Here is a 25,457-nt window from a genome sequence, read left to right as displayed (position 1 = left end):
TCTGACAAGAAGGAACTCTGTTGCTGTGCTGCTGGGGCTTTGGGAGGGCAAAGTTTCTGGGCATAAGCAAGGGACCCTCAGCTGCGTGGCCAGGATTAGCCCTAAGGGATATCGAGAGTTTGCACATCACTGCAGCGTTGATCCCCATTTGGGATCTAACGCTGTGCCTTGTTTGTGCATACGTGCCTCCCTGCTTTAACCTTGCAAACCATCTCTTTATTTGTTCTTCGGTAGCGCTTCTCGGCCTCTGGGCTTAGATCCAGGGGTCTCCGGTGCTCCGATGGTGTGAGGAGGAGGACTTCCTTCTGCGTGTTTTAACTCTGCTGCCTCCTCATTTCATTGGGAGATCCCTGGTACTTGGGCATGTGAAAGGCAAATAAGACTTTCTTACTCACTTTCTCCACCCCGCTCATGATTTTATAGACCTCTGTCGTATGCCCCTTAACATCTCTCTTCCAAACTGAGCAGTCCCAGTCTCTGTAACTCTCTCCTCACATAGAAACTGTTCCACATCCTGAATTATTATTGTTGCCTTTCTCTTTACCTTTTCCAATCTGTCCTTTGAAGATGGGGCAAGCACATCTGCATGCAGGATTCAAGGTATGGCTGTTCCGTGGGTGTACACAAGGGCACTATGATAGTTACTCATTTATTCTCTAGCCCTTTCTTAATCATTCCCAACATTGCTTTTTTTGGCTGCCACTGCACATTGAGTGGATGTTTTCAGAGAAACGGGCCACAATGGGGCCACACTCTCTCTTGAGTGGGAACAGCTGATCTAGTCCCCACCGTGTTCTACGTGTCGTTGGGATTGGGTTTTCCACTGTGCGTGACTTTGCATTTAGCAGCTTTGACTGTCAGCTGCCATTTTGTTGTCCTTTCACCCAGTTTTGTGGGACCCCTCTAGCTTGCCATTAAAATGTAACTCCAGCCCCCCCCCCCCGTGTCCTTGAATGAGAGCTGCGTAATGCAGCCTGCGACGCTGGCGGAGGAGTTGTGACGTACAAGCTGGTGGAGTACAGTACCAGGGCATTGTTCCCACAAAGCCTGCTGCCAGGGAACAAAGCCGAACACCAGCCCTGCCTGCATGCGAGGACGTGGCCAGGCCTGAGCAGCGCGGCTCCGGGCCCCGAAGAGAGGGGGGCACGGCCAGACAGCCGCTTAGTGGAAGTGCAAAGGGGAATAAGTCACAGCCTGCTCTCAAGTCAAGTCTGTGCCTCCTGCTTGTTAAATAGGCTCCGCTCTGACAAACTGCGGCAGTAAGAATTTGTATGGCAAGAATTATCGCCGGCAGGAGCCTGGGCTGCTCCATGCACTCGGCAGGGCGCTCTAGGTCGGTTTCCAAAGGCAGAGCAGGCGGAGCTAGAGCTCATTCAGCCAGCTGTTCCTAGCCCCAAAGCTTCGGGAGTGGACGCAGGGATCCAACGGGCCAGCCCCCTCTCTTCCCAGTACCTGGGCAAGTGGGTTCTGGGAAGCGGGATTCTTGCGTAACTCATTGCAGTAAGATGTGAAGAAGCCGTGAGCTGAGCGCAGGCCCTGGGTGGCAGTAGCACCTTGCCGGCTCAGTCTGGCGCCATTGCGCTGGGGGTCGTGTGCACGTGTAGCCAGGGCGATCCCTAGCCCGCCAAGGCGTGAGCGGCAGAGGAGAACGGCAGCACAGGACTCACCGCACAGACTAGCTGCATGCGCCGTTCGTACCCGTCCGTGATCACAACTTGTCACCCAAGGAAAAGGAGAATTAGGCCCTGACGGGAATAGGAAGCATCCACCATAGAGTTGGATTACAGTGTATCTGTAAGTGATGCAAACCCTCATGCTGTGTGGCGTGAATCCACTCCTAGAGACCGGGGGAACCGACGGGTCATTTGCAAATTCACTCCATTCGCCTGGCCCGCCGCCCCCGGGAAGGCCAGCGCCTTCCAAGCAGTGTCTGGGGGAGCGGCCAGCATTTGGTGCCGCTTAGTCAGGAACCAAAGCGTGGCTTCGGGGGCTGTTTGGGCTCTCATGTTTGAAGCTCGTGGCCAGGAATTCTGTGGCGCTGGGGAAGAGGCGGAGCTCGGCTGGGTCCTCGGGAGACTTTTGCTGTGCTCTGTGTTGCAGAGGCCCCTCGACCACGTGGCAAGAGCATGCTCATGCCCCCCCTGCGAGGAGCAGGGCTCTCCCGTGGCCGGGCTGGTGTCACGAGGGCTCTCCCGGAGCCGGCAGCTAAAATGACAGCTGAGCCTGCAACCCAGGCTCCGGCGGCGAACATGAAGCAAGGCGACCTACAGGCTGACGGGCGGTTCACCCCAGTGGGGATCTCACGCACCCTGGGCCGTCTGCCTCTGCACAGCGCCAGCCTGTTCCCGGGAGGGAGGCGCGAGAGAGTGCAGAAGCCATCACTTCCCAGCACCTGCTCCTGTGGGGCCGGCAGCCACAGGTCAGCTGGAGGAAGGGCCAGAAAACTCCCCTGACTCCACTGCCCAGATGCTGGGGGCAGCAGGGAGCCCCCATCAGCTGGGTTAGCAGCACTGCCCCAGCAGCGGGGAGGCTGAGGGGGAGCCTCCGTGAAGCCAAAGCCTTGGGCAGTGGGTGTGCAGGCAGGAAGGATCCGGCGCCTACATCAAATCAGGCTAGTGCCCCCCTCCCCACCCTCCCGCTGCAGCCAGCTGGGAGCAGGACCCCTCGGGCACTGCAAAGGGGAGGCAGGTCCAACAGAGGTCCAGGGGGCACGTGTTTAAAATCCCTGGAGAGAGGAATCGGGGGGTCGGGGAGTTCACCCGGCTTTGTCTGGGTCCTCAGAGCATCACGGTCCGGATCCGGACTGCCCCGTTCATCTGTCAGCTCCCCAGCCCGCGCGCCGTCGTCACCACCCTGCCGTGCTAGAACGCTGGCCCTTCCTTCCCAGCCTCGGCGCGCCGCCTCTCAGCACTGCCCCTCGGCCCCAGGCCACCCGTGTGGCTTGTTGAAAGGCCTGAGAAACTATCTCACCTCTGCTCTGCTCTTTGGCGGGCAGGCTGAAAGAATTCCCAGGCGTGGAGAGCTGGCCTTTCCCTCCGCAGAGAGTGGCTGGGTCGTTCCGGCCGCTCACTCACTGAGGTGTTGAGAATTCGATGGTAATTGTTTCAGGCACCGGACATAACATCAGAACGGCCACACTGGGTCAGACCAAAGGTCCACCCAGCCCAGTGTCCTGTCTGCCCACAGCGGCCAATTCCAGGTGCCCCAGAGGGAGTGAACCGAACAGGTAATGATCAAACCATCTCTCTCCTGCCATCCATCTCCACCCTCTGACAAACAGAGGCCAGGGACACCATACCTACCCATCCTGGCTAATAGCCATTAATAGACTTAACCTTCATGAATCTATCTAGTTCTCTTTTAAACCCTGTTATAGTCCTAGCCTTCACAACTTCCTCCGGCAAGGAGTTCCACAGGTTGACTGTGCGCTGTGCACCTTAGCCCTCCCAGGAAGGGCCTGGGGTCTGTAATTCCTCCCAGGTTTTTAATGTTAGAACATTTGTTCCCCTCTTGGCCTCTTCTCTCAGTGCTGTAGCTGGCTGAATGAGAGGCGGCCTGCTGTAGTCAGCATCTCACCTTTGCTTCAGAAAGCTCAGGTGCCCAGCTTCTAGTCCAGGTGGCATTAATGGAGTGATATCCCAGGCCCTCTCTTTTGAACCTGGAAACAATCGGCACGGGCCCTGTCTCCTCTGCAGCAGTGTCTGGGACCAAGCAGTCAGTTCGCTTCCACAGAATGTCCTTCTCCTCCTTGATTGCTCCGTTAGGCTCTGACCCGTGGAGCCAGAGAGATGCCACTTGCCCCAGGCCGCACAGGAAGTCCATGATAGAGTGGAGGACTGAAGTGAGAGCGCTGGGGGCCCTAGTGCCTTAACCATTAGGCCATCCTGCCTTATCTTTCGGCTGAAACAAAGGAGTTTATCAAAAGTGTTTCAAGTCCCTCCCACTGACATCAGTGGCCACCGGATCCAGGCTGTCCAGGCTAGTAAACCCTGCCTGTGCACTTGTCAGCACCAAGGGAGGATGCCAAAGCGCACCCCATGTTTATTTAAAACTAATAAGCGAAAGTTCTTCTTCACACAGCGCGTAGTCAACCTGTGGAACTCCTCGCCAGAGGAGGCTGTGAAGGCTAGGACTATAACAGAGTTTAAAGAGAAACTAGATAATTTCATGGAGGTTAGGTCCATAAAAGGCTATTAGCCAGGGGATAAAATGGTGTCCTTGGTCTCTGTTTGTCAGAGGCTGGAGAGGGATGGCAGGAGACAAATGGCTTGATCATTGTCTTCGGTCCACCCTCTCTGGGGCACCTGGTGCTGGCCACTGTGGGCAGACAGGATACTGGGCTAGATGGACCTTTGGTCTGACCCAGGACGGCCATTCTTATATGCAGTGCATCACTTGCAACACACAGTACACTGCACATAGCCATCCTATTGTGGTGGGAGTGCACAGAGCAACACAACACTGACTATGGATTTCTTGCACAATAGCCCGTAAGTAGTCAGAAGCAGCGATCGCATAACGAGTCAATAGTGTATGTTATGTGTAAATATCTACTCCCCAGACAGGAATATCTCAGAAGGAGCTTTCTCTGGCTCCCAAAGAATTAATATGCATCAAAGTGTATAATACATATTTAAATATGCATTTAACTGTTTGAGTGAGTAGGCGGGTGACTATGCAGGGTGCATAGTTAACTAATAGTGTCATTCATTAGAGGAAACTTTCCAACCCACTTACTACTTAAGGGAACCGAACGTCTTCACGAGTGTTTTAACGACGGTGGTGGTGATTTAAAAAAGATGGAAGTGGTGCGCTGCATGCGGCATCAACAGGAATCTGACGCCTGCGGGGTCCATCGGAGAGAGGAGAATAATTCACTCACGCAGAATCGATACAGGTCCCAGCAGCCACCCAGCGAACAGACTGAGCTGGTGCTTAGAAAGAAGATGGCGATCTCTTGTTCTCCAGGCCCACCAATCAGGGCTAACGAGACTCTGAGCCCCCAGAAGGGGCAGGGACTTGGGTGTAAGGGATGGGGCTAGCTTTCCCCAGCCAGCACTTGGGTGCCATAGGGATTGTAGGGTGCCCTGCGGCGATTTAAAAGGCCCGGAGCTCCAGCAGCTGCCGAGAAGACGGGTAACGGGAGACACTGGCCAACAGGGGGTGCTCAGGGGCTGGAAGAGCTAATTCCCGGGTAGACCAGCAGGAGGCGCCACTCGGTGAGTGCTCAAACCGTGTTGGAGTATTCTGAGCACGCTCTGTCCCTGCAGTACCCCTGCCCCGAGTGTTCCTGTCTCAGCCCATCTGAAAGCAGGTTCCAGCAGCCTACCTCTAGGGAGCATCTCCTGCTTTTATTTTCAAATGGAAGAAATGGCCTGATTGGAAAAAACCCTTTTTTCCCCCCAGACTGAAGCAGTTTCCAAATACGCGTCAGCCTCTGACCGTGCCGTCCCCTCACGCGGCTCAGCTCCCGGGGCCACATTTCACTAGCAAGTCGGCGAACGGGAGCAAAGCTATTGCCCGAGCCAGCAGCGCGGCGCTGAGGTGCCCGCGTCCGGGCAGCTGATAAGAACAGCTTGCTGCTGCACTAGTGCTGAACTGAGCCCTGACCACCGGCGTGCCGTGCTATTGTGTACAAGAAAGAAATCAGCCCGCGTTAATTCTCGGAAAAGAAAACCGTTTAATCACGGTAAGAAACTAGACCTTGAGGGTATCGTTTCAAAACTAGAGGCAGAGATTAGAAGGGATTTGTGAGATTGTGTTTATTCCCAATTTAGGCGCTTTCCATAAATTAATTATAGAAGCAAGGCAAAACAAGTGAGGAGTACACTGGGAGATTCTCAGAGTGTTAGTCATTTTCATGCAGTAATATTCATGCCATCTGCTTGCCTTTCTCTCCTTTCTTTAAATGCTCCATTGTTAACCCTGGCTTATTTTCTTCTCCTGCATTTGTCCCCTCTAACTCCGTGCTCCTGCTGGCGGGAACACAGCTCACTCTTGTATACTGGAGATGCATTAAAAGTAGGAACCCTGGGGTTTTTGCAGTGGGCCCGTTCCATAGCAAACAGCCCATAGCCAGGTTGCAATGGATGGTTGAAAAGCACACACCCGGGAGGGCCGGGGACTGGACTTGAGACCCTGGCCAGTTGTAGGGTTCTCTGAGTGTCCGTGTTTGAGCTATAAAGTCCGACAGGCGAGGCTAGTTCAGAGATCACCAGGCCAAAGGGACCATTGTGATCATCCCCTGGCCAGGCACCCTCGCTCTGTAATGCTATCCTGTGCTAAGTTAGCTAAACAACGGCTATTTTTGAAGACAGGCCGAGTATGGTCCTGGCCCTGGGCATCAGGGTCACTTGGTTCTGTTCCTGGCCCCAACAGAGACGTGCCTTGTGACTCCAAAGGTGTCACTTCCTCTCCTCGTGCCTCGGTTTCCCTATTTGTGAAACGAGAGTAATGCTACTTTCTTTTAGCAAGAGCATTTAGTCCTATGGGTGACAGGTGCTCTCTAGATACAAGGGCCGAGAAAAATGACTGTAGCTGACGGATAATGCGGCAAAGCAGGCTTGAAGATTTCGGGATATCTTACGTGATTGATGTGCCCCAAGATTTACTTTTGAAAAACACGTATAATGATGGCAAGTCAACATCTAAATCCCTCCCGGGCCGAGACCTGTGTGGCTGACCCACCTTGCGGGAGCGAGCTTTCACAGCCATCGTCCAGTGCAGAAAACCTGCGAGGGAGACAAGACCAGGTGTAGCCATCCCCTGGTGCCCCCGGGCAGGGACCGCACCCAAGAACGAAGGGCACTTGCTGCTTGGTAGCATGGCAAGTTGGGCGTTCCAGACCAGCTTCCACGGGGGGGAGCAGCAGGCGCAAGGTACGTCTACACTGGTGGTGTCCTCTCCCTCTTGGCTAAACCGGCTCCTGCTAGCTTCCGCTGTTGCAAACAGTCCGTCCCGCCCCGGGCAAGCCAGGCCTCTGCTATCTTCCGCACACCAGCCAAATCAAAGCAAGAACAGGCCCGGATCCCCTCCTCCCCCCACTGCTGGAAATCTCCCCCTGGGACAGACAGGCCCTGAATCTTAAAAAGCAGCCAAGCAGAGCTCGCTGCGAGAAGCCAGAAGAGGGAGCTCTGAAGACGTAAGAGCAGCCCTGTTAAGATCCTGTGGGACTGGCTGCTTGCCTGGGGCCAGATCCTCTCGCCTGGCGCTCAGCCACATGCAGGAAAGATGGCCACAGATTTCCCAGGGGGCTGCACAAGGAAGGCCTCCGAAAATGAAGCCGCCGGGGCTGTTGGCTGCACCCTGTGGGCAGCTCAGTGGGTCTGTGCGCAGCTGGACTCGCTGCGGGTCCTGGCCATCTAATCACGAGGACTCCTGCCTTTGCGTAGTGCGGGGTGGCCGGAGACCGGCGGCTCTCGCCCTGGAGACGTTGAGTTTTTCATGTGAAAGCCCAACGCTCTGATTTCCCTTCACGCAAACACCTGCTCAAAAATGGCCCCTTGGTCTGCCGGCGCGTGTGCGGGGGCCGAACGTTCGTTCCTGCCAGCGAAGCCGTGCTTGGGGGGCAGGAGAGCCGGGCCTGTGCTCCTGGGGGGGGCAGGAGAGCCGGGCCTGCGCTCCTGGGGGGGGCAGGAGAGCCGGGCCTGCGCTCCTGGGGGGGGGGGGCCTGCCCTGGGGGGGGGGCAGGAGAGCCGGGCCTGTGCTCCTGGGGGGGGGGGGGGGGGCGGGGGGGGGAGGAGAGCCGGGCCTGTGCTCCTGGGGGGGGGGGCAGGAGAGCCGGGCCTGTGCTCCTGGGGGGGGGGGAGCTGGGGGGGGCAGGAGAGCCGGGCCTGCGCTCCTGGGGGGGGGGGCAGGAGAGCCGGGCCTGTGCTCCTGGGGGGGGCAGGAGAGCCGGGCCTGCGCTCCTGGGGGGGGGGGGCGGGAGAGCCGGGGGCCTCGGGGCGGGGGGGGCGGGGAGCCCTGGGGGGGGCAGGAGAGCCGGGCCTGCGCTCCGGGGGGGGGGGGGAGGGGGGGGGGGGCAGGAGAGCCGGGCCTGTGCTCCTGGGGGGGGGGCAGGAGAGCCGGGCCTGTGCTCCTGGGGGGGGGGGCAGGAGAGCCGGGCCTATGTTCCGCTCCAGAATCGATTGCTGGGGATTTCCAGGAGCTGTTCAGCGTGTGCTGCTGGCAGACCCATGGCACCAGCCTGTCCAACCTGCTCTTCAGTATCTCCAGGGATGGAGATTCCACAACCCCCCAGGCAATTTGTTTAACTGCCCTGGCAGGCAGGAAGTTTTTCCTGATGTCCGACCTCAACCTCCCTGGCTGCACTGTTGTAGGTCCAAACGGTGCTCTCGTGCTGTGGGATTGTGGAGCGGTTCTGGACAAGTCTGGGGGCAGGCCGAATCGTCACAGGGGCAGAGTCTGACCCATTGGATCTGAGACGCTGCCCCATTTGGGGTTGTGACCCCCAGCTTGGGAACTGCTGGAACAATGCTTCCCCCGGGATAGTTTGACACCAGTAAATATGTGGGGCCCCAGTCTCAATCTGTGTTGGAACGCGGCTTGTTTTTCAACAGAGAGGGGTCTTGATGCGCCCGGAGGGGAGCAGAGCCCCGGAGCACTCCGGAGCGTGCAGGACACAGACCCCAGCCGTGGCGCGGCAGACGTGCAGGTTCCTGCCCACCACACAAAGGTTAGCGGGAGCAAGTTTTCTTATTAACCAGGTTTTCCTTCTTCCCAGGCTGCAGAGGGCTAGATTAAGAGGAGTGTGCAAACAGAGCCTGGGACGGGACAGCCCAGGGACAAGCGCCCGGCCTCCCTGCCCATTGGCCGGGGGGTTTTATCTCTCAGCCTCCCTCTCCCCGGCGGCACAAGCTCCCTGACCTGGCCGGCGCAAAACCATCCCTCCAAAGTCCTGCTTTCGGCCTGGCCGCTCCGTGGCTCTGCAATGGGGACGCTGTGCCGGCTGCGGTGGCTGCGGGGGGTGCTGGTCTCAGAGTTCCACGGCTGGGCTACGGTCCAGGCCCCCGAGGCGGCGGGGAAGCAGCTGCCGCGGGTCTACGTGACCAGGCGGATCCCCCCGGAGGGGATGAAGATCCTGAGCCAGTCGGGGATGTGAGTATGGCCGCTCAACCCCTCCCCGGGGAAGGGGGGGCTGGGGGAAGAGAGGTGTGAAACCGGAGTCTGGAGGGGGGGCCCTGACTCGGGAGTCGGTCCCGAGAGCGGTAGCAGGAGTGAGTCGGTAGCTCCCCCGATTGCCGACTGCTCCAGGTGCATTCTCCACTGCCGGGTTCATAGGGGTCGTCCCCCCAGCTTGGAAGCAGGCCCCGAGGCGGAGCGCCTGGCCCCATTGCGTCCACGGGCGCTTTGCCATTGGCTTCACCGGAGCAGGACTTCCCCCCGGAGAGGTGCAGAGCTGTTTGGCATCCAGGAGTTTGTGGCACAGCGCCCTGTCCAAGACTGACCCCGGGGCCAAGCTGCTCTTTGGGTTTGATGCGGGTGCACTCACACACCGCAGCAGCGAGGTGTTTTGCCTTGGCAGTGGCTCGCCTGCAAGGTCAAGCTACGGTCACTGAAATCCAGGGGACTGTTACCTGGTCTGTAACAGGAGCCTCGAGCTAGGGTCCCAGCAGGGAACACGAGCATGCAAGAGTTCGACACCGTTCTTTCCGGGCGCACTGATGGCAGGCTGCGGGGGCGGGACAGCTCTTCTGCACCCATGGCACTGCCCAGCGGGGACATGGGTCTGGGGTCCAAACATCGTTTCGATAGCCTCACCGGCCTGGCAGCCCATGCCCAGAGCCATGAGCAGCTTGACTTGCCACGACACATCTCCCCCAAAAAACCAGCTAGGGTTGGCTTTTCTGAAACAAAATATTGAGCTTTGAGAAGCCACGAGAAAGGGCAGAAAAAGAGCGAGTCTTAATTAAAGAGCGTTTGAGCCAAGTGGGAATTAGCTGCTGAATGGGCCACGTGCCTAAGAGGTGAAAGTAGAATAATAAGCGAGTCGGGGCGAGTTCAGCCCTCTGCAGTCACCCCCGCAGGCCAGCACAGCGACTGGCCAGAGTCCACCAGCGCTAGCAGAAGACCCGCCTGCAGGCTGGAAACTGCAGCCCCGTGCAGAGACAGGAGGCTTGTCCGTGCCGAGTGGGATGTGGGGATCCGGGCGAGCTGGCATTTTTGAGTCACAAAGCGGAGGTGGGGGGATGGGCGGGGAATGTTTTTTCCTGAGCCATTCAAAGTGGTTTGAAAATGTGAAGTTTGAAAGAGTGTTTTAGATTCGGGTTTCTCAAATGGGAGAAGTCCCCGTGGCCCAGCTCTGTGGGAGCCAGGCGCGGCGAGCGAAGGGCTGTCCCCTGAGCGGACCCGGGGCGTCCTTGGCCGACGTGCAGCGAGGGGGCCGTGCCAGTGGAGTGCCCGTGTCGCTGGGTACGGTCTCCGTGGAGATCGAATAGCAACGAGAAAGACCTCGCCACGCAACTCAGCAGTCAATGGGAGCAGTGAAGGGGGGTTTCCAGGACTGCCTAGGTGAGTTAGGAGCCCGGTTTAGGTTCTAGTCACACCCACACGTTTCCCCCCAGATCCGTGGGTGTTTGGTGGAGTTACCAACAGCTGCAGGTTTAACCACAGGGGCTGCTGCTCCACTTGCTGTTGGACTTGTGAGGCTGGGCAGGGCATAGCTCTTGTGGTTCTTGCTGAATACTGAGGCCTTCAAGCCATGTCCTGACCCACCCCGAGCCATGGCAGGACAGCAGCAGCCAGCGGCCCAGCCCGGCGTCCTGTGGAAAGCAGAGTCAGGCCCTTCCCCTCACACGCGCCAGCAGGGAGCTAAGGTAAATGGAAGAGTCCCAGGGAGAGAGCAGGTGAGCACTGGAACCTCGGAGTATGTGCCTCTGCGTGGCCTCCCTCCCAGCAGGGACCAGTCTGTGCACCCACCCCAGCCCTGGCTGGCCCCAGGCAGCTCTCGGGCCCAGCAGCTGCTGTTGTGGGGGCTATTCCCAGGTGTGCCACAGATAGGGTTGCCAGGTGTCCGGTATTCATGCCTCCTGTCTGGTAAAAAAAAAAAATTCAGAAAATACCAGATACCTAAGATGTCCGATATTTTCTGATTTTTTTTCCACAGCCAGGAGGCGAAAATGCCGGGCACCTGGCAACCCTACAAACACTCAGTGCCCGGCCTCCCCTCCCCGAACCCCGTTGGCCCCCAGCCTCGACCCCCCCCCCAGGCTTACCTGGTTCCACAAGGCTGCTGGCACAAAATGGCTGCCAGCAAAAAGACCAAAGGGAAGCAATGACTCCCCTAGGTCTTAGTGCTCAACTGCTCCCCTGTTCCTAAACCTGCACAGTGTTCCTAAATCAGTATTTTTGTTTCAACCACATGGCAACCGTAGCCACAGAACGCAGGCTGTCTGTGACAGGCGAGGGAGCGCCACTGGCCCCGCTGGGCATCCCGCCCTGGCCCAAGGGCTCTCGCCAGGACTCAGCAATGCTGTGCAGGAGGGAGCCTTGGGGGAATGGTGCCCTTCCCAAAAGAAGCCCCGCAGTGCTGGCAAGGCAGGCATGGTGCCCCCTCAGTGCCAGCCTGCTCCGAGGGAGGGGAGAGCTGCCCGCCGTCTCTCATCCAAGCTGGGAAGGGCCTGTCCCTGGCTGGCAGTGAATGGCAGAGCTTCTCCAGCGACGCCGAGTTCTCGCAGGAAAGAATGTTCTTGGACCGTTGGAAATACATTTAGGAACAAAACCCAACTGTTCATTTCCAAAGTTTGGGGCTCTTCCCCCGCCTCCAACTGCCAGAAGTTGGCATGAATCCCCGCTTTTCCACGCCCTTTTACTGTGCTTACTAAAAAGCAATGTGTGAGAAAGGGGGGTTTCTCCCCCTACGCCCACCCCCGTTTTCCGCTTGGAAATGTGGGGGGGGGGGCAAAAGGGAAAAAGCTGCGGGGCAGAAACACCCCAAAGCATTGTTCATGACACAGTTTTGGAGGGTTTAATCAACCAAGCCATTCTGAAGTCAAATACGTTGTCATCCAGTTTTAAAGTTTCTCATAAGAAATTAGAATATTTAGCCCAAAAAAAGGGACACCACACCGATTTCTGTCCCCTCTATGCCCCCTCCCCCCCCCCCGAATCTCAGTGAAGGCCCTAGAGGCTCTTGGTGAGTGCTAGCCTGCGTATGACAATCGATACGGGGGACTCGCCCTATAATGGGCTGGCCTGCCCCTCCAAGGACCAGCCAGCCCATGCCGGTCGGGTGACACGGGAGAGGGCAGAGAAGAGCCAGGGAGAAGAGGTGCAGGGACCATGCCTGAGAATCGGTGCTCTGCCCCTCCCCAAGTCAGATTTCCATGGGGCCTGGAGGGTGGGCTGCGGGGGAAAGAGCTCTTGGTTTGTTTGGATATTTGTGACCCTGGCCCGGGGGCTGAGAACTGAGCGCCACATGCACCCTGGCTGAGACCTGTGGCCGGGAGCGCCATGCCTGGCCAGCAGGGCCTCGACACGGTGGGCGGGCCCTTGGCGACGCATGAGTTCAGTGGAAAATCCTGTAGGAGGCGACCCTGGGAAAGGAAAGTTTGGCGCCATTCCTCCTCACCCATCCCCAGGTGGCAGGCGTGACGGCCAGACCGTCTCCACAGAGAGCAGCTGGGACAGTTTGCTAGAGGCCCAGGCCTGGGCTGGGCTCCTTGAGTGCCGAGCTACTCCTGGCCGGGGCGGGGTCCTTGCTAGACCCGCTGACTCGAGCCCCGGGAGATGGATCTCCGGAGCGCTGGTCTGGGGGTAAGGGGAGACCTGGCCACAGGGCAGTGCAGGGATGAAGGGCCAAATTCATCCCTGGAGTTCAGAGCAGGTGGCCCCAGGGGTCGTGTGGAGCCATGGAGCACAAAGCACCTTCCCGTGGGCTTGGCCTGGCTCTCCCGCAGGGAACAGTTCACAAGCAGCAGGCGCTGAATAAACGGCACCTTGGCGACTCTCAGGCTTATTTGGGCAGAAGGCACGTGGGGCGGAAGCGACACAGGCGGGCGGGGACTCACTAGCCCCTGGCCAGCAAGGCGCTGCCCGGGCCAGTGAAGGGCCAGCGCCAAACGGGTGGCTGAGAATTGGCCGCGTGAGCCCTAGGCCTGCGCTTGGGAAGGCGGCGCCGTAGCCTTACGCCCGTCTCTGTACCTCATGCCCCTCCACACATCTCAGGACGTGGGGTTTCCCCAGGACTCCTGGCTAGTTTTGCAGAGCCCGACTAACGCAGCTGCCCCTCTGGGGCGTGTCACACAGCAGGGCGCAGAGACTCAGCTCTCGGGGAGCCCCTTGTAGCGGGCTGGCTGTGACTGCGCCCGCGCGCTGCTCCAGGCCAGGGAACAGGCGGTGCCCCAGGAGCCTGCCCTGCTGCTGTCCCCGGGCTCTGGGCTGGTCTAGCTTCCCCGGGCCCAGCCAGCCACTCCGATTGCCTGGTCTCCCCGCGCCCCCCAGCCTGGTGCTCACGGGGGAGACTAGCCAGCGAGCAGCCGGCCTGGCAGTCTGAGCAGGGGGCTTTGGCTCCCGGGAAGGGCTGTGGCAAACCAACCCTGGGGGCTTTCCCCGCTCCCGTCACACCCCCGACCCGTGTCCCCCTCTCTCCTCTGGCAGCTGCAGCGTTGAGCAGTGGGACTCGGACGAGCCGGTGCCGCGCTCGGAGCTCCTGCGGCGCGTGGCCGGGATTCAAGGCTTGTACTGCCTCCTGACGGAGCAGATCGACGCCGAGGTGCTGGGCGCCGCAGGTCAGGCCTGAGCGCGGCCGGGGCTCCGGCAGTCTGCCCGTGGCGGGGTGCGATCCCCGGAGCTACCGGGCACTCCAGCTAGCCTGTCCCCACGTGCGGTCCGGTGGGACGGCTCCGCAGCTGACGTGGCCTTTGCAGTGGCCCATGTCCAGCCAGTGAGGCCTCTGTGCCGGGATCAGTCGGCGAGGCAGCTGTCCCTGGGCCTGCCTTGCGGGTGGCCTTTCCCTGATCTCGCTCAGGGGTCGGCATGCACCCTGCCGCTTGGCTGGGTAGCGCGGGTCCGTGGGGGTAGCTGGGGGATGACTGGTAAAATCGCTTCAAGACGGGGATCCTGTTCCAATCCGATGCAGGCAGCTAAAGGCGCCAGCTCGTCTGCCAGCCGCGGTGGTAGGCTTTTATCCTCGGTTGCACGAATCTGACGCCCCTCGCCCTGGGAGGTGCAGGAGCAAGGCGGCGGGGATGTGAGCGAGCAGTCCGAGGGCGGTGCGGAGAGGAGACGGGAAGGGTGCGGAGGAGCAGAGAGAAGTCCCTGTGCCCTGGCTGGGGGAGCCGCAGGATGGCTCCCAGGAGGAGTAAAGGAAGGGCACTAGAGTAATGAAGTGGCAGGGACCTCAGGAAGTCGTCAGTCCAGCCCCCTGCGCTGAATCTGGCCCATCCCGGGCGCACGATTGTCCCACTTGTCCCTAGAAATCTCCAGTGATGGGGATTCCACCGCTGGCCTCGGAGGCCGCCTCTGGGGCGTGAGGAAAATCTCCCCTCAGCTCGGTCTCGCTGGCGCAGACTCAGCCCCTTTTGCGGTCCGGCCTTCCCTGGACGTGGGCCCCCGTCCCCTAGCCGAGCCCCTGTGCGGTGTCTCCCCGTGGAGTCCTGGAGCCGGAGCTGCCCACACTGCCAGGGCGTGAGCCGCCGTCCTGTTGTTCTCCCACGACAGGGCCCAGCCTGCAGGTGGTCAGCACCATGTCGGTGGGCTACGACCACGTGTCTCTGGAGGAGCTGAAGAAGAGGTAACGCTGCTGCAGCCGCGCCCCGCGCGGTAGAAATGCCTGGGCAGCCGCTTGTTCTGTTGGGACCCAGGCTCTCCTCCGGCAGGGCGACCGACGGCGCCAAAGCCAAGGGCCTCAGGGAAGCCACTGCCCCCACGCCCCTCCCTGGCTGGCCCTGTCCGCAAGACGAGCGGGGAGGCCCTGGGCTTGGAGGCTGGTGCCCCTGCACAGGGTCAGCCTGGGGCGGTAGCCAGCCGAGCCGCCACGCCGTCCCTGGGCGCTGCAGGACAGCAGGCCCGGAGCTAGTCCCGGGGCTCCCTCACTTGGGTGACCCCTGTGGCTTCCCCCATCTCCCGAAGGGGGGGCCTTGCTGTCTCCCCAGAGCTGCGCCCCTCCTGGGAGGTTAGAGGCACAGGCAGACGGGCATGCACACTAGTAGTGAGCCCCGAATAGTATCGGAGCCAGAACTGCCCCGCATCTGTCCGCCCGCCCTCGTGCGCAGCCCCTTCCCCTTGCAGCCCAGGCTCGCCCTCCCTGCCCCAGGGCCCAGCCCCAAGCCCCGGCAGGCGGCTCGGGGGGGGACAGTCACAATGTTCCCTGGAAAACCCCAGACCCAGACCCAATGGAGCCTCTCCCCAGGGCGGGGCTCTGTGTGACCCCGTCTCGCCTCGGGCCCTGGAGAGACCGGGCCCGCTGCGGCGGGGCCTGCCTGCCCTGCGCTCTGGGGCGGGCGGGGCAGTTCTCGGAGCCCGCTGGCTCGTGCTCTCTCCCGGTGCAGGGGAGTCCGACTGGGCTACACGCCGGACGTGCTGACCGAAGCGGTCGCGGAGCTCACGGTGGCTCTTCTCCTGGCCACGTCCCGCCGCCTGTTGGAAGCCGCGGAGGCAGCGAAGAAGTGATTCCCCTCCCCGGGCACCTCGGGGGGCGGTGCGCGCTGTGTCGGGCCAGGCGCGGAGCCACGCGGAGCCCCGCGCACAATACGCGGCTGCATCGGGGCCCCGCCTCTCCCCACCCCTGCCCTGTGGCGCGGCTTCCCCCGGAGCGGAGCGAGGCACGTCCGCGCCACACGCCTGCCCAGCTGGGAGCAGCCCCCGCACCCGTGGGGAGCCGGGCTCGTGGCAATGGGGCCGTTCCCTGGGCAGTGGCCACCCGGGGACGCACGGCCCTTGGCCCGTCGTGCAGCATTCGCAGCCTGGCTCACCGGGGCGCAGTCACCGCGCGAGAAATTCACCGCCTGCCCCGGGGCGCAGCGCCCGTTTCATAGCTCGGCGCAGCGCCCCCCGGATCCTAGGGGGCCCGGCCCAGACCAGCTGCGGGAGGGAGAGAAACACGTTCCAGGCTCAGCCCGGGGACAGGACTGCGGGGCGCGATCCCCGCTGGTAACGCCCATGGAACATGCACCCGGAGCGGAGCAGGGGGGTCCGCTCCCCAGAGCCGGCGAAGGGCGCGTGTTCTGCGGGGCGCGCCTGACGCCGCTTCCAATGTTCCTTGCCAGCGGCGGCTGGGGCACCTGGAAACCTCTGTGGATGTGCGGCGCTGGCCTGGCGGACAGCACCGTGGGGATTCTCGGACTTGGCAGAATAGGTAAGTTGCAGACTCCCCAGGGCGTGTCCGCGCACGGCTGGCCCGCAGGGGCTCTGTGTTCATGGCTGTGCGTTTTCAACCAATGGCTGAAATGACACCCAAAAATCAGAATTCGAGTTCAAATGGGAGCATTTTTTAAAACTCACCAAATGGAAAACCCAGGCAGTTGCTTTGTTTTAACAGCTCTTGTGTCTATATCAGTTAGTACACAGCGTAGACCTGGCCAACAGTTGAGAGTTTCCCATTTTAAAAAGGGCCAATTTTGCAAACATTAATACAGCGGCTTTCTGCAGTGCTGGGCAGGGGCAATTCAAAGGTTGAGACAGAAGAAAACATGCTGAAACAGCTTGAAGGAATAGTTTTCTTTTTGGATCCGTTCTAATAAAAACCCCACTAAGTGCTTCCATTTTGTTGCTTCTCTGTTTCAAATGCTCCAACGGCAGGTGGATCTAGATTTCAGGCATTGATATTGAATAGGTAACTCTCCTGTGTTGCAACGTAAGAGCTCGCTTCTACCTGTCCAGTGTCACTACCGCTTGTGTACAGGAATGAAGAATTCTTACGTGGCATTCTACACTTGGCACATTTGTCAGTAGAGCACAATACATTTGCTCCAGAAAATGCATTTTTGGGAGGCAGTGAAACTAGCTGAGAATTCTGGTCAAATCTAGCAAATAGTCTCAACCAAAAATGGCCCTCCCCCCCCCCCAAAAAAAAGTTAAATGGTTCATTTTGGCCATTTTGAAAGAAAACATTTAGACTTTTTGTTTGACGCGATGGTTCATTTAGACATTTAGCTACTTAAAAAAACAAAAGGGAGGATTTCAAACTCCCGAAAATGACCCAAAATGAAATGAAAAACTGGTAAAAAGTTGTTTTCAGGTCAAATAAAATGTGGTGAACCCAAAGTTACTTTTCTGTTTCTTTCCCCACCGTGAGAGAAACAACAACCAAATGTAGCTGTGGATTGAAACCAACCAGTTTCTTTCAGCCCCCTGCCAAAAACATCACTCGCTCACTCAGCTCTGCTTCTCAGAGATCCACAGAAAGGGCCGGGCAGTGGAGAACCTTGTAGCCTTCTGTGGCTATTTCATCTCTTGAACTGCTAAAATCTCTTCAAACCCCACTAAATGCCACGTACGCCCTAGTCACGCCACAGGGGTGAAGCCTGCCCTCTCGGAACAGTGCAGAGTAAAAACATTTGCTGCCTTTGCACCTTGGCAGCAATTGGGTTAGGAGGTGACCAGCACCTCTGACATTAGCTACCTAAATCTGGAGTTATGTCCCGAGGCTTTTTGCCTCAGTTTCCCCAACTGGAGGGCGGGCGGAGGACCTGATCCTGTTGACACACTCCCCCGTCGGGTTGCCACGAGGACAAGCTGGTGATTGCTGAGTGCTCAGGGGGAGCCAGGTGATGGCTCTTAGGGCTCTTTGCCATCACCCCAAGAAAGCAGGGTGACAGTGGCGCTCCCTTGCCAGGCTATTGAATACCAAATCCAGTCGGTTCCTGGGCCAGACACTGGGGCAGTTCTCGGGGGCCCCTGTCCCCAAGTGAAGAGGTAAAGGAAAGTCCCCTTGGGGATTCCTGCCCCTGCAGAGGGGGCGAATTGGCGCAGTGGACGAGCCGGGCTCCAGTGGAACTCACAGCAGGTACTCCCCTGTTCTAGGAGCAGCTGTTGCAGCCAGGCTAAAGCCGTTCGGAGTCAAGAGCTTTCTCTACGCTGACACTGACCCACGCCCCGATGTGGCCAGCAAGATCCCGGCCGAGTGTGGTAAGCTGGAACGGAGCGTTTTTCGAGTGGAGACCTCCGGCCGGGCTCCCACCTCGCCAATACAGCGCCGGGCCTGCCAAGAAACCTGTTTTCCTAACGGCCTGTCTAGGGAACTTCCTGCCTAGCACGTGGAGGGTTTCGATTACAAATAGAGACAGACTGGGGTTCCCACCGGCCGTCCTTGCAGAACACCCCCATGTAAAAATCACCAATCAGAAGTCCCCCCAACAAAATAGTGGTGTAGAAAGGGCGAGATGTAAAAATCCGATGAGGCTGGGTCTTTGTAGTTGCTTTGTGGTTTGTGAGCCAGGGAGTCACCTTTCCCGCACACACCAGACCCAGAAATAGGGGTTTTGTAACAGTCTGAAGTGACAGCTCCGAGTCTCATGGACTCCCCTGACTCCAGGAGCTGGGGCTTTAAGAAAACCCCTCCATTTGGCGAGATTCCCGGTCACACCAGGAGAGCTGGTGCTATCCCTTAAAGCCAGAGAAGAGGTTTGGTTAAGCAGGCGTGTAAAAGGTTTTCCTTCCTCTCGATTTCGCTTCACGCCCTTTAGGATCATTTCCAAGGGGCAGCCTGTCACGTCAGCATACTGCCAACGACGCGCTTGCGCCAAAGCTCAGGCAAGTCACTGAGCACAGACGTAATGAAGAGTGATCAGTCGCCCCACGCCTGCTGTATTTTATCCTGACGCTACGCACAGGAAGAGTTTGCCCCAACGGCCGGGCTGGCAGACTCCAACGCAGTAAATTGGCTCTTTCTGCAAATATCCTGTAAACACATTGCATCACTGGAAACACCAAAGATTTTGAAATGACGAGTGGTCCTGTGGAACCTTAGAGATGAACACAAATGTACAGGATGATGAACTTTCGTGGGCAAAACCCACTTCCAATGGGAGTGGAAATAAGAGAAACCAAGAGATCTATATCCCAGCAGAAGTAGTACCTGTAGGTAGGACCCAGGTTAAGGAGGCTAATGAAGTGGGCTGGATGTGTCCCATTCATAGCTTTTGATGTGGACATGCGGATGTTAAAGGCAGGAGAAATTGGCTTTGTAATGTGCCAGCTAGTTAATGTCTTTATTCATGCCCAGGGTGTAGGATCTGAATTCCAGTTCTGCAGTGTCTCCCTGTCACTGGCTAGCGAAATTCCTCTGTAGAAGAACAGCTACTTTTAAATCCACGACTGAGTGCCCATGCAGGTTATCATGTTCCCGACAGGTTTCCGTGTGTTACCATCTCTGAGGTCTGATCTCAGTCCATTTTGAACCCACAAGAATATTCAGGTGAGGGACATGGGACATCAAGTCCATTCCCTGCCATCACCGTCAATCCCATCACATCCTCCCTCTCACAAACGTCTCATGGTCCATCTGTAGTTTGGTTGTGAGCGCACGCCCCCACCCGACTCCTGTTCTAGAGCCTCTCTCCTGGGGCCCAAGCCTCTTTCTCGGTGGGTCTGTTCTCTGTGGGCTCCGAGCGACTCAGTGCAAAGGTCAATCGGGTGCGTTTTTCGGTGGTGTGTGGCTTCGATTGTTCATTCGGTCGCCTTTCTGAGCAGTGCCACTGGATGACTTGGCTCAGCATTCGGACTTCATCGTGGTGAGCTGCGCCTTAACTGCTGCCACCCGCGGCATCTGTGACCACCGCCTCTTCTCCCGCATGAAGGACACGGCCGTCTTTGTCAATACCAGCAGGTGAGCGAGGCGGGCCGGGAGGGAAAGGAGCGTCTGAGCGCCAGGCTCAGCGAGATAGACACGCGGGTGTCACGCTGGAGAAGGTAAACGTCTGATGCAAAGCCTTCCGCGAGCGCAGAGGGAGACGGGTTTGACATTCCCGACTCGACCAGCGTCCCAGCTCACTAAAATAAAATCAACTTTCAAGCAATTATTAAAAATAAAAGGCTTAAGTTGGTGTAATCCGACAGCGCGCTGATGGTGGGAGATGTGTCATGACACAGGCAAATCCCCCCCAGAGGATTTGGTCTCATTAGATAAGCTGATCCCACATAGAAGAGCGTAAGAATCGTGCCAGAGGACAGCACTGTAAGCCGCTGGCCTCCAAGTTGATAATAAAGAAGCCTTAAGATCAGACCGCTGTGTACTCCAGCGTTATCCAGCCCTGCTGCGAAAGCTTTCACCGGCTAGCTAAGGCTCTTAGCTGCTAGAACCGCTCCACAGAGATGCCCAGAAGTTGATAGATGCTTTGTTTTTCTTCTCCCGCCAGGGGCGGCATAGTGAACCAGGAAGATCTGTACCAGGCCTTGGTCAATGGTCAGATTGCAGCTGCTGGTCTGGATGTCACAGAGCCTGAGCCTCTGCCTACAGACCACCCGCTTTTTCAACTTAAAAACTGCGGTGAGTCTGTGCTGCAAGCTCCTGCGGAGGAGTGGCCGAGTACGGCAACTGGGGAACTAAGAGCTATGGGACTGAAAACCTCCACCCAGCGTGCAGCTGCCGTCAAATGAGCCATTGGGACTCATTAAGGAAGGGACAGAGAATAAGACAGAGGACATCTTACTGCCTCTGTGTAAATCCAGGGCACGCCCGCATCTGGAATACTGCCTCCTCTCCAGAGAGATCTCCTGGCATTGGAAAAGGGTCAGAAAAGGGCAACACAAATGACGAGGGGTATGGAACAGCTGCCACATGAGGCGAGGTTAATAAGACGGGAACTTTTCAGCTTGGAGAAGAGACAACTTAGGGGGGATAGGAGAGAGGTCTATAAAATCATGACTGGTGCGGAAAAAGTGAATCAGGAAAAATTGTTCCCATAACACAAGAACTAGGGGTCACCACATGAAATGAACAGGCAGCAGGTTTAAAACAAACCAAAGGCAGTTTTTCTTCATTCAGCGTACAGTCAACCTGTGGAACTCCTCGCCAGAGGATGTGGTGAAGGCCAGGACTTTAACAGGGTTCAAAAAAGAGCTAGATACATTCATGGAGGTTAGGTCCCTCGATGGCAATTAGCCAAGACTGGCAGGGATGGTGTCCCTAGCTTCTGTCTGTCAGAGGCTGGGAGTAGGTGATGGGGGTGGGGGAGCAGTGGGTGGATCACTTGATTTCCTGTTCTGTTCATCCCTCTGGGGCACCCGGCTCTGGCAGACAGGACACGGGGCTGGATGGACCTTTGGCCTGATTTCTGACCAGACAGCTGCTACTCACGCTGGTGTGCGGTGGTGTGGACGGAGCAGTGCTCCTCCGGAAAAGGCAGTGGCTAGCTAGAGGAATGCACTCTTCTAGGCCGTGTTACCAATAACCACGCGCCCTCTCCTTGCCCCGCACACCCACAGGCGCCGGGCAGGGACGTCCCTGCACGTTATGCCATCGCTCCGGTCGCTTTGCCTGCTCTGTGCTGAGCCGCCGAGGGAGTGACATTTACAAGAATCCGGCAGGATTTGACTAACATCCTCTTAGCTTGAAAAATCCTTCTAAAACCCTGCCGCCGCCGTGTAAATTTCAACCCCCTGCCCGCGAAGGGAGCGGGCAGGCAGAGCGGCGGGGCGGTGTGGTGTGACTTGCATGCAGACAACACGCAGCTGGGAGGCCTTGTCTCCTGCCAGCCCTGCAGCCCCATCTGCGAAGAGCCCGACTCCCCGCCTCCGCCACACCGGCTGCGCTTCCCCTCTGGCAGCCGCTGCAGGCAGGCCACATCCCCCGCACGTGCGGCTGTGAGGGGAGGGCCCAGCCAGGAGCCAGATGCAGCGGGAGCCTGGTGCCTTGACCCGGCTTTGGCGCAGGCACTCAGGGCAGGAGCAGTCGCAGGGGGCCGGCCCTTCGGTTGCTCTCACAGGGCCCGGCCCCCAGCCACGCGCTCTCTGGACGCTGTTCCCTTTCTCTCCACAGTGATTCTGCCCCACATCGCCAGCGCCACGCTCGCTACCCGCAACGCCATGGCCGCCTTAGCTGCCAGCAACTTGCTGGCCGGCCTTCAGGGACAAGCCATGGGCAAGGAGGTGCCGCTCTGAGCACACGTTCCCCTCCCGCAAACAGCCCTGGGTGCCGCCGAACGTCGCTGGGAGCTGGGAGAGCAGCGCAGGTCCCAGGACGAGCTCTGGGAGCGGGGCAGCCGGGGCCCATTTACGTGGTGGTTAAACGGCAGCCGTCGGACCGCAGCAAGGGAGGAAGAGAGAACGGGTCGGTTCTACGGGTGTATCCAGCTCTCGGGAACCAGCAGCCCTCTTCCTCCTCCTCCTCCTCCCATAGCTCAGCCTATGCATTGCGTTTTGCTCCACGCCCCCCCGGAGGGACGGACGGACGGACGGACGGGGACACACACACACACACACACACGATGTTACAGCCCATGCTCTGCTTGGCACTGCATGTGAATGTCACCAAGAGATAAGCAATCGTTTCCAAATGTGACCTTTTTTCTTAAAGCTAACTTGGCATTTGCTAAGGGGGAGAGGGTTCATTAAAAACGTCTGCCGTCTTATTGTGTGGAAGGCAATCAGCAGGGAGGATCGCGAGTACATTTGCATTTTTAGAATGGGCACATTCCCAGAAATAAAATGTGTAACATTGTTATCAACCTCGGCACTTTTTTTTGTAGTTAAATTTTCTTTGTGAATTCAGACGATGTCGTCCATGTTACACGGGAATCTCTGAAAGCAACTGTCCCCTGCAGATGTGAAAAGGCCTCTCCATTTCTCCTGCATTAAAAAAGGGGGTTGCCAGACTGCAGAAGTCTTGATGTTCTTAGTTAACCACCATGAAATCTTTATGGCAGCCTCTTGCGTTCTCGTCCTCACACCTTGGGCCTTGCTACATCTGCTGCAGAAGATTCTCCAGGGTTTGATTTTCCTTCTACAGAGCAGTGTGTCATTTTAGTTTCATACCACGGGCTTCATTTGTCCCCACTCATCGCGTGTGCTTCCTCGGTTGCTGCATGTTTATTTTACAGCCGGACGTGATTCACTCAGTGCTGCTGGGAAACGACGACTATGTTGACAGTCCCGAGTAGAAAATGGCTAAAATGATGGACACATCCCGGGGCAGGAGCGGGAGGGGCGAATTAATCAATGACTTTCGACGTGCGTGGCGCACAGGATGTGCCCTGGCAGATACGTGCCACGAGGAAGTGGTGCAAATGAGTGTGCGGTGCAGCTCTGGCATTCGCGGGGCGTGGAAAGGGAGTGTCTTGTGCGCTCATGGCTAGGCCTCCACTCCAGCTTTCTGGTGAGGTTGGAGACCCCACGCACACGGTGAAATCCGAGTGTGCACTGCGCAGGGGCTGTTGGATGGAGCCCGTCTCACCCAGCGACACCGAGACAAATGGATTTCTCCGCTCGCTCTCGTCCAGCGACACGGGCTTGGGAGCAGCGCATGGTGGCCAGCTCCTGCGGCCCTTTGTCGGGATGGGGACGGCTCCCCCGAGCGAGGGGACAAGATGGCTTCCACTGATGGCCCATCCACAAGTAGGCTGCCCCCTCCATGGGCTGTTGGCTCACTCATCTGCTGCCCCCAGGGGAGGCTCAGGTGCCTTCTGAGCTCCCTCTTTGGCCCAGCACCTGTAGGGTTCTCCCGGACGCGGTGCTTGCCCCCGCATGGCTGTGCGGCAGGTGTGCTCTGGACACCCCATCACAGGAGGGATCACTGGGAATGTTGCAAGGAGGTCGGTGCCCAAACCCCATTGGCTGCCTAACTTCCTCAGGTTCCTCTTGCCTGTGTTGCTAACCCAGAGGGACCCCATGGACGTTAGCAGAAGAGCAGCCTGTTTCCCAAGGCCCTGGTGGAATATTGGCATGAGAGACGCTTTCTGCTCTGCTCACCTGGCTCCCAGCACTGGCTCTAGCACCTCCCAGGCTGCAATGCTGCGACCTCACGGCACCCGGGCGGGGCGGGGCGATTGCGCCTCTAGTCTCTGTTCCACGGGGACAAAGATCCAAAGTGCTTCCCCAGCAGAGATTCACTCCGTGGTCTCCCAGCTCCTAGGCCGCACGCTACCCACAGGGCAGCCTGGACCCGCAGGAAGCGGAGAAAGGAAATGGGGTTTTAGCTGCGTGTTGCAGTTCGTAGCTCGTTAGTTGCACGTCCAGCCGCGAGGCGCCCTCGTGCTAATTGCGGGCAGATTTACCGTCGCTGACGTCCTGCTCGCTTGGGCGGCAGAGAAATCCGCACAGAACGTGCTGTGCTGCTCGCGGGCGGCTCTTTCCGGGCAGAGGCAGGCTGGGTTTGACTAGCCTGTGTTTTGGTGCTGGCTGACACCTACGTACGAGTCACCTGTCCGGCCAGCCCGCGCACCACTGGTACATTCAGTGTCCGTGCACGGCCGTCGGGACACTAGAGCTGGCGGGGCCCTTCTGCTTGGCACAACATCCGTGGTTCGAAAGCGGCTCCCCACGTTGGGAGGAAAGCTGGTGGAGTCTGGCTGTGACCCGGCCGTCTCCAGGTGACCTCTGCTGGAAATAGGTTTGGGGGCCGCAAAGGGAAGAAGTGGGAGAAGCGCGGCGTGAAAGCAGCAGCCTCCCCTGCCCCACGCTGCGTGGACCTAGCTCCCTTGGGCCCACAATGTTTCGACCAGGTGAGGGCGGGGCCTCGCTGGGCTGGGTGCTGTGCACAGCCAGGCGTTACATGGGCGCACGGGTGCTGTTACTACGCTCTGACCCAGTGGGCAGCTAGTTTTCAGGGTGGTCTCCATGAGGAGGAGGATCTGCTGTGTCTTCGCTGCAGTGCTGGTAACGCACAAGGCCTGTTTCCCTGGACGCAGCGGAAATCAGACAGGCGCCTGCTCCCACGCGCCAGTTAGAAGACTTTCAGTTGGCACTCGGCCCAGAAGCTCTCCCCGCCATTGCTCTGACCTGCGACCCGGGCTGCTCTGGCGCTGGCTGGAGCTGTTACCCCTGTGTGCCTGGTGTCCTGCACACGCGCAATGTCCCCCAGCCAAACAGCGCAGGGGCTGGCCAAAGGCGCTGGCGGCGGCCGGGGGTTCATTTGCGGTAGCCAGAACTGTATCAGATGCCCCGCCAGTGGATTTAACCCTCATTACGTGCACGTGGGCCCAGCACAGCCCGTCTGAGGCCTGATGAGGCCGGGTCATGGTGGGGGGGGCAGGGCTCTGGCAGGAGCTGTTGAGGCTACAGCGAGGGAGGAACTCCCAGCAGCAGGACAGGCCCGTGCAGGAGAGGGTCTGGAGCAAAGTGCCAGCAGGGTTGCTGGGGCCCTAGCTCGGGTGGGATAAGGCTGGCTAAGGCTCAGCGACGTCTCTCATGCGGGGCTGCTTCCGGAGGAGTCGCGCCACCCGCGGGCACTTCTGGAGGCCTCCCTCTCTGCTTGCCACGTCTCCGTGCCCCGCGGCCCCTCACCCTGCTATGAGCACCGGGCACGTTGCTGCCCCCGGCCGGAAGGCTGTGCCCTGGGCAGAGGGGGCTGCTCGGCAGGAGGA

General features: G+C 58.7%; 1 protein-coding gene across 2 annotated transcripts; it reads left to right on the top strand.

Annotated features, from left to right (window-relative positions):
* Window positions 1-8,703: 8,703 nt before the first annotated feature.
* LOC102450327 (glyoxylate reductase/hydroxypyruvate reductase-like) lies at window positions 8,704-22,604 on the top strand. 2 transcript variants are annotated; one of them, XM_075931245.2, is made up of 9 exons: window positions 8,707-9,096; window positions 13,597-13,727; window positions 14,659-14,731; window positions 15,489-15,605; window positions 16,206-16,294; window positions 17,962-18,066; window positions 19,630-19,765; window positions 20,295-20,425; window positions 21,917-22,604. In XM_075931245.2, exons 1-9 carry the CDS (start codon window positions 8,930-8,932, stop codon window positions 22,036-22,038), a joined length of 1,071 nt encoding a protein of 356 aa, XP_075787360.2. In that variant the 5' UTR covers window positions 8,707-8,929; the 3' UTR covers window positions 22,039-22,604. The 2 variants fall into 2 exon arrangements, with proteins under 2 accessions (XP_075787361.2, XP_075787360.2); XM_075931246.2 differs by lacking the exon at window positions 15,489-15,605 and having other exon boundaries at window positions 8,704-9,096.
* Window positions 22,605-25,457: the final 2,853 nt, after the last annotated feature.

Source organism: Pelodiscus sinensis, chromosome 6 (genome assembly GCF_052426305.1).
Source record: "Pelodiscus sinensis isolate ZL-2025 chromosome 6, ASM5242630v1, whole genome shotgun sequence".
Lineage (NCBI taxonomy): Eukaryota > Metazoa > Chordata > Testudines > Trionychidae > Pelodiscus > Pelodiscus sinensis.
The sequence above is the reverse complement of the archived record's forward strand: the minus strand, read 5'-3'. Positions and strand labels throughout refer to the sequence as shown.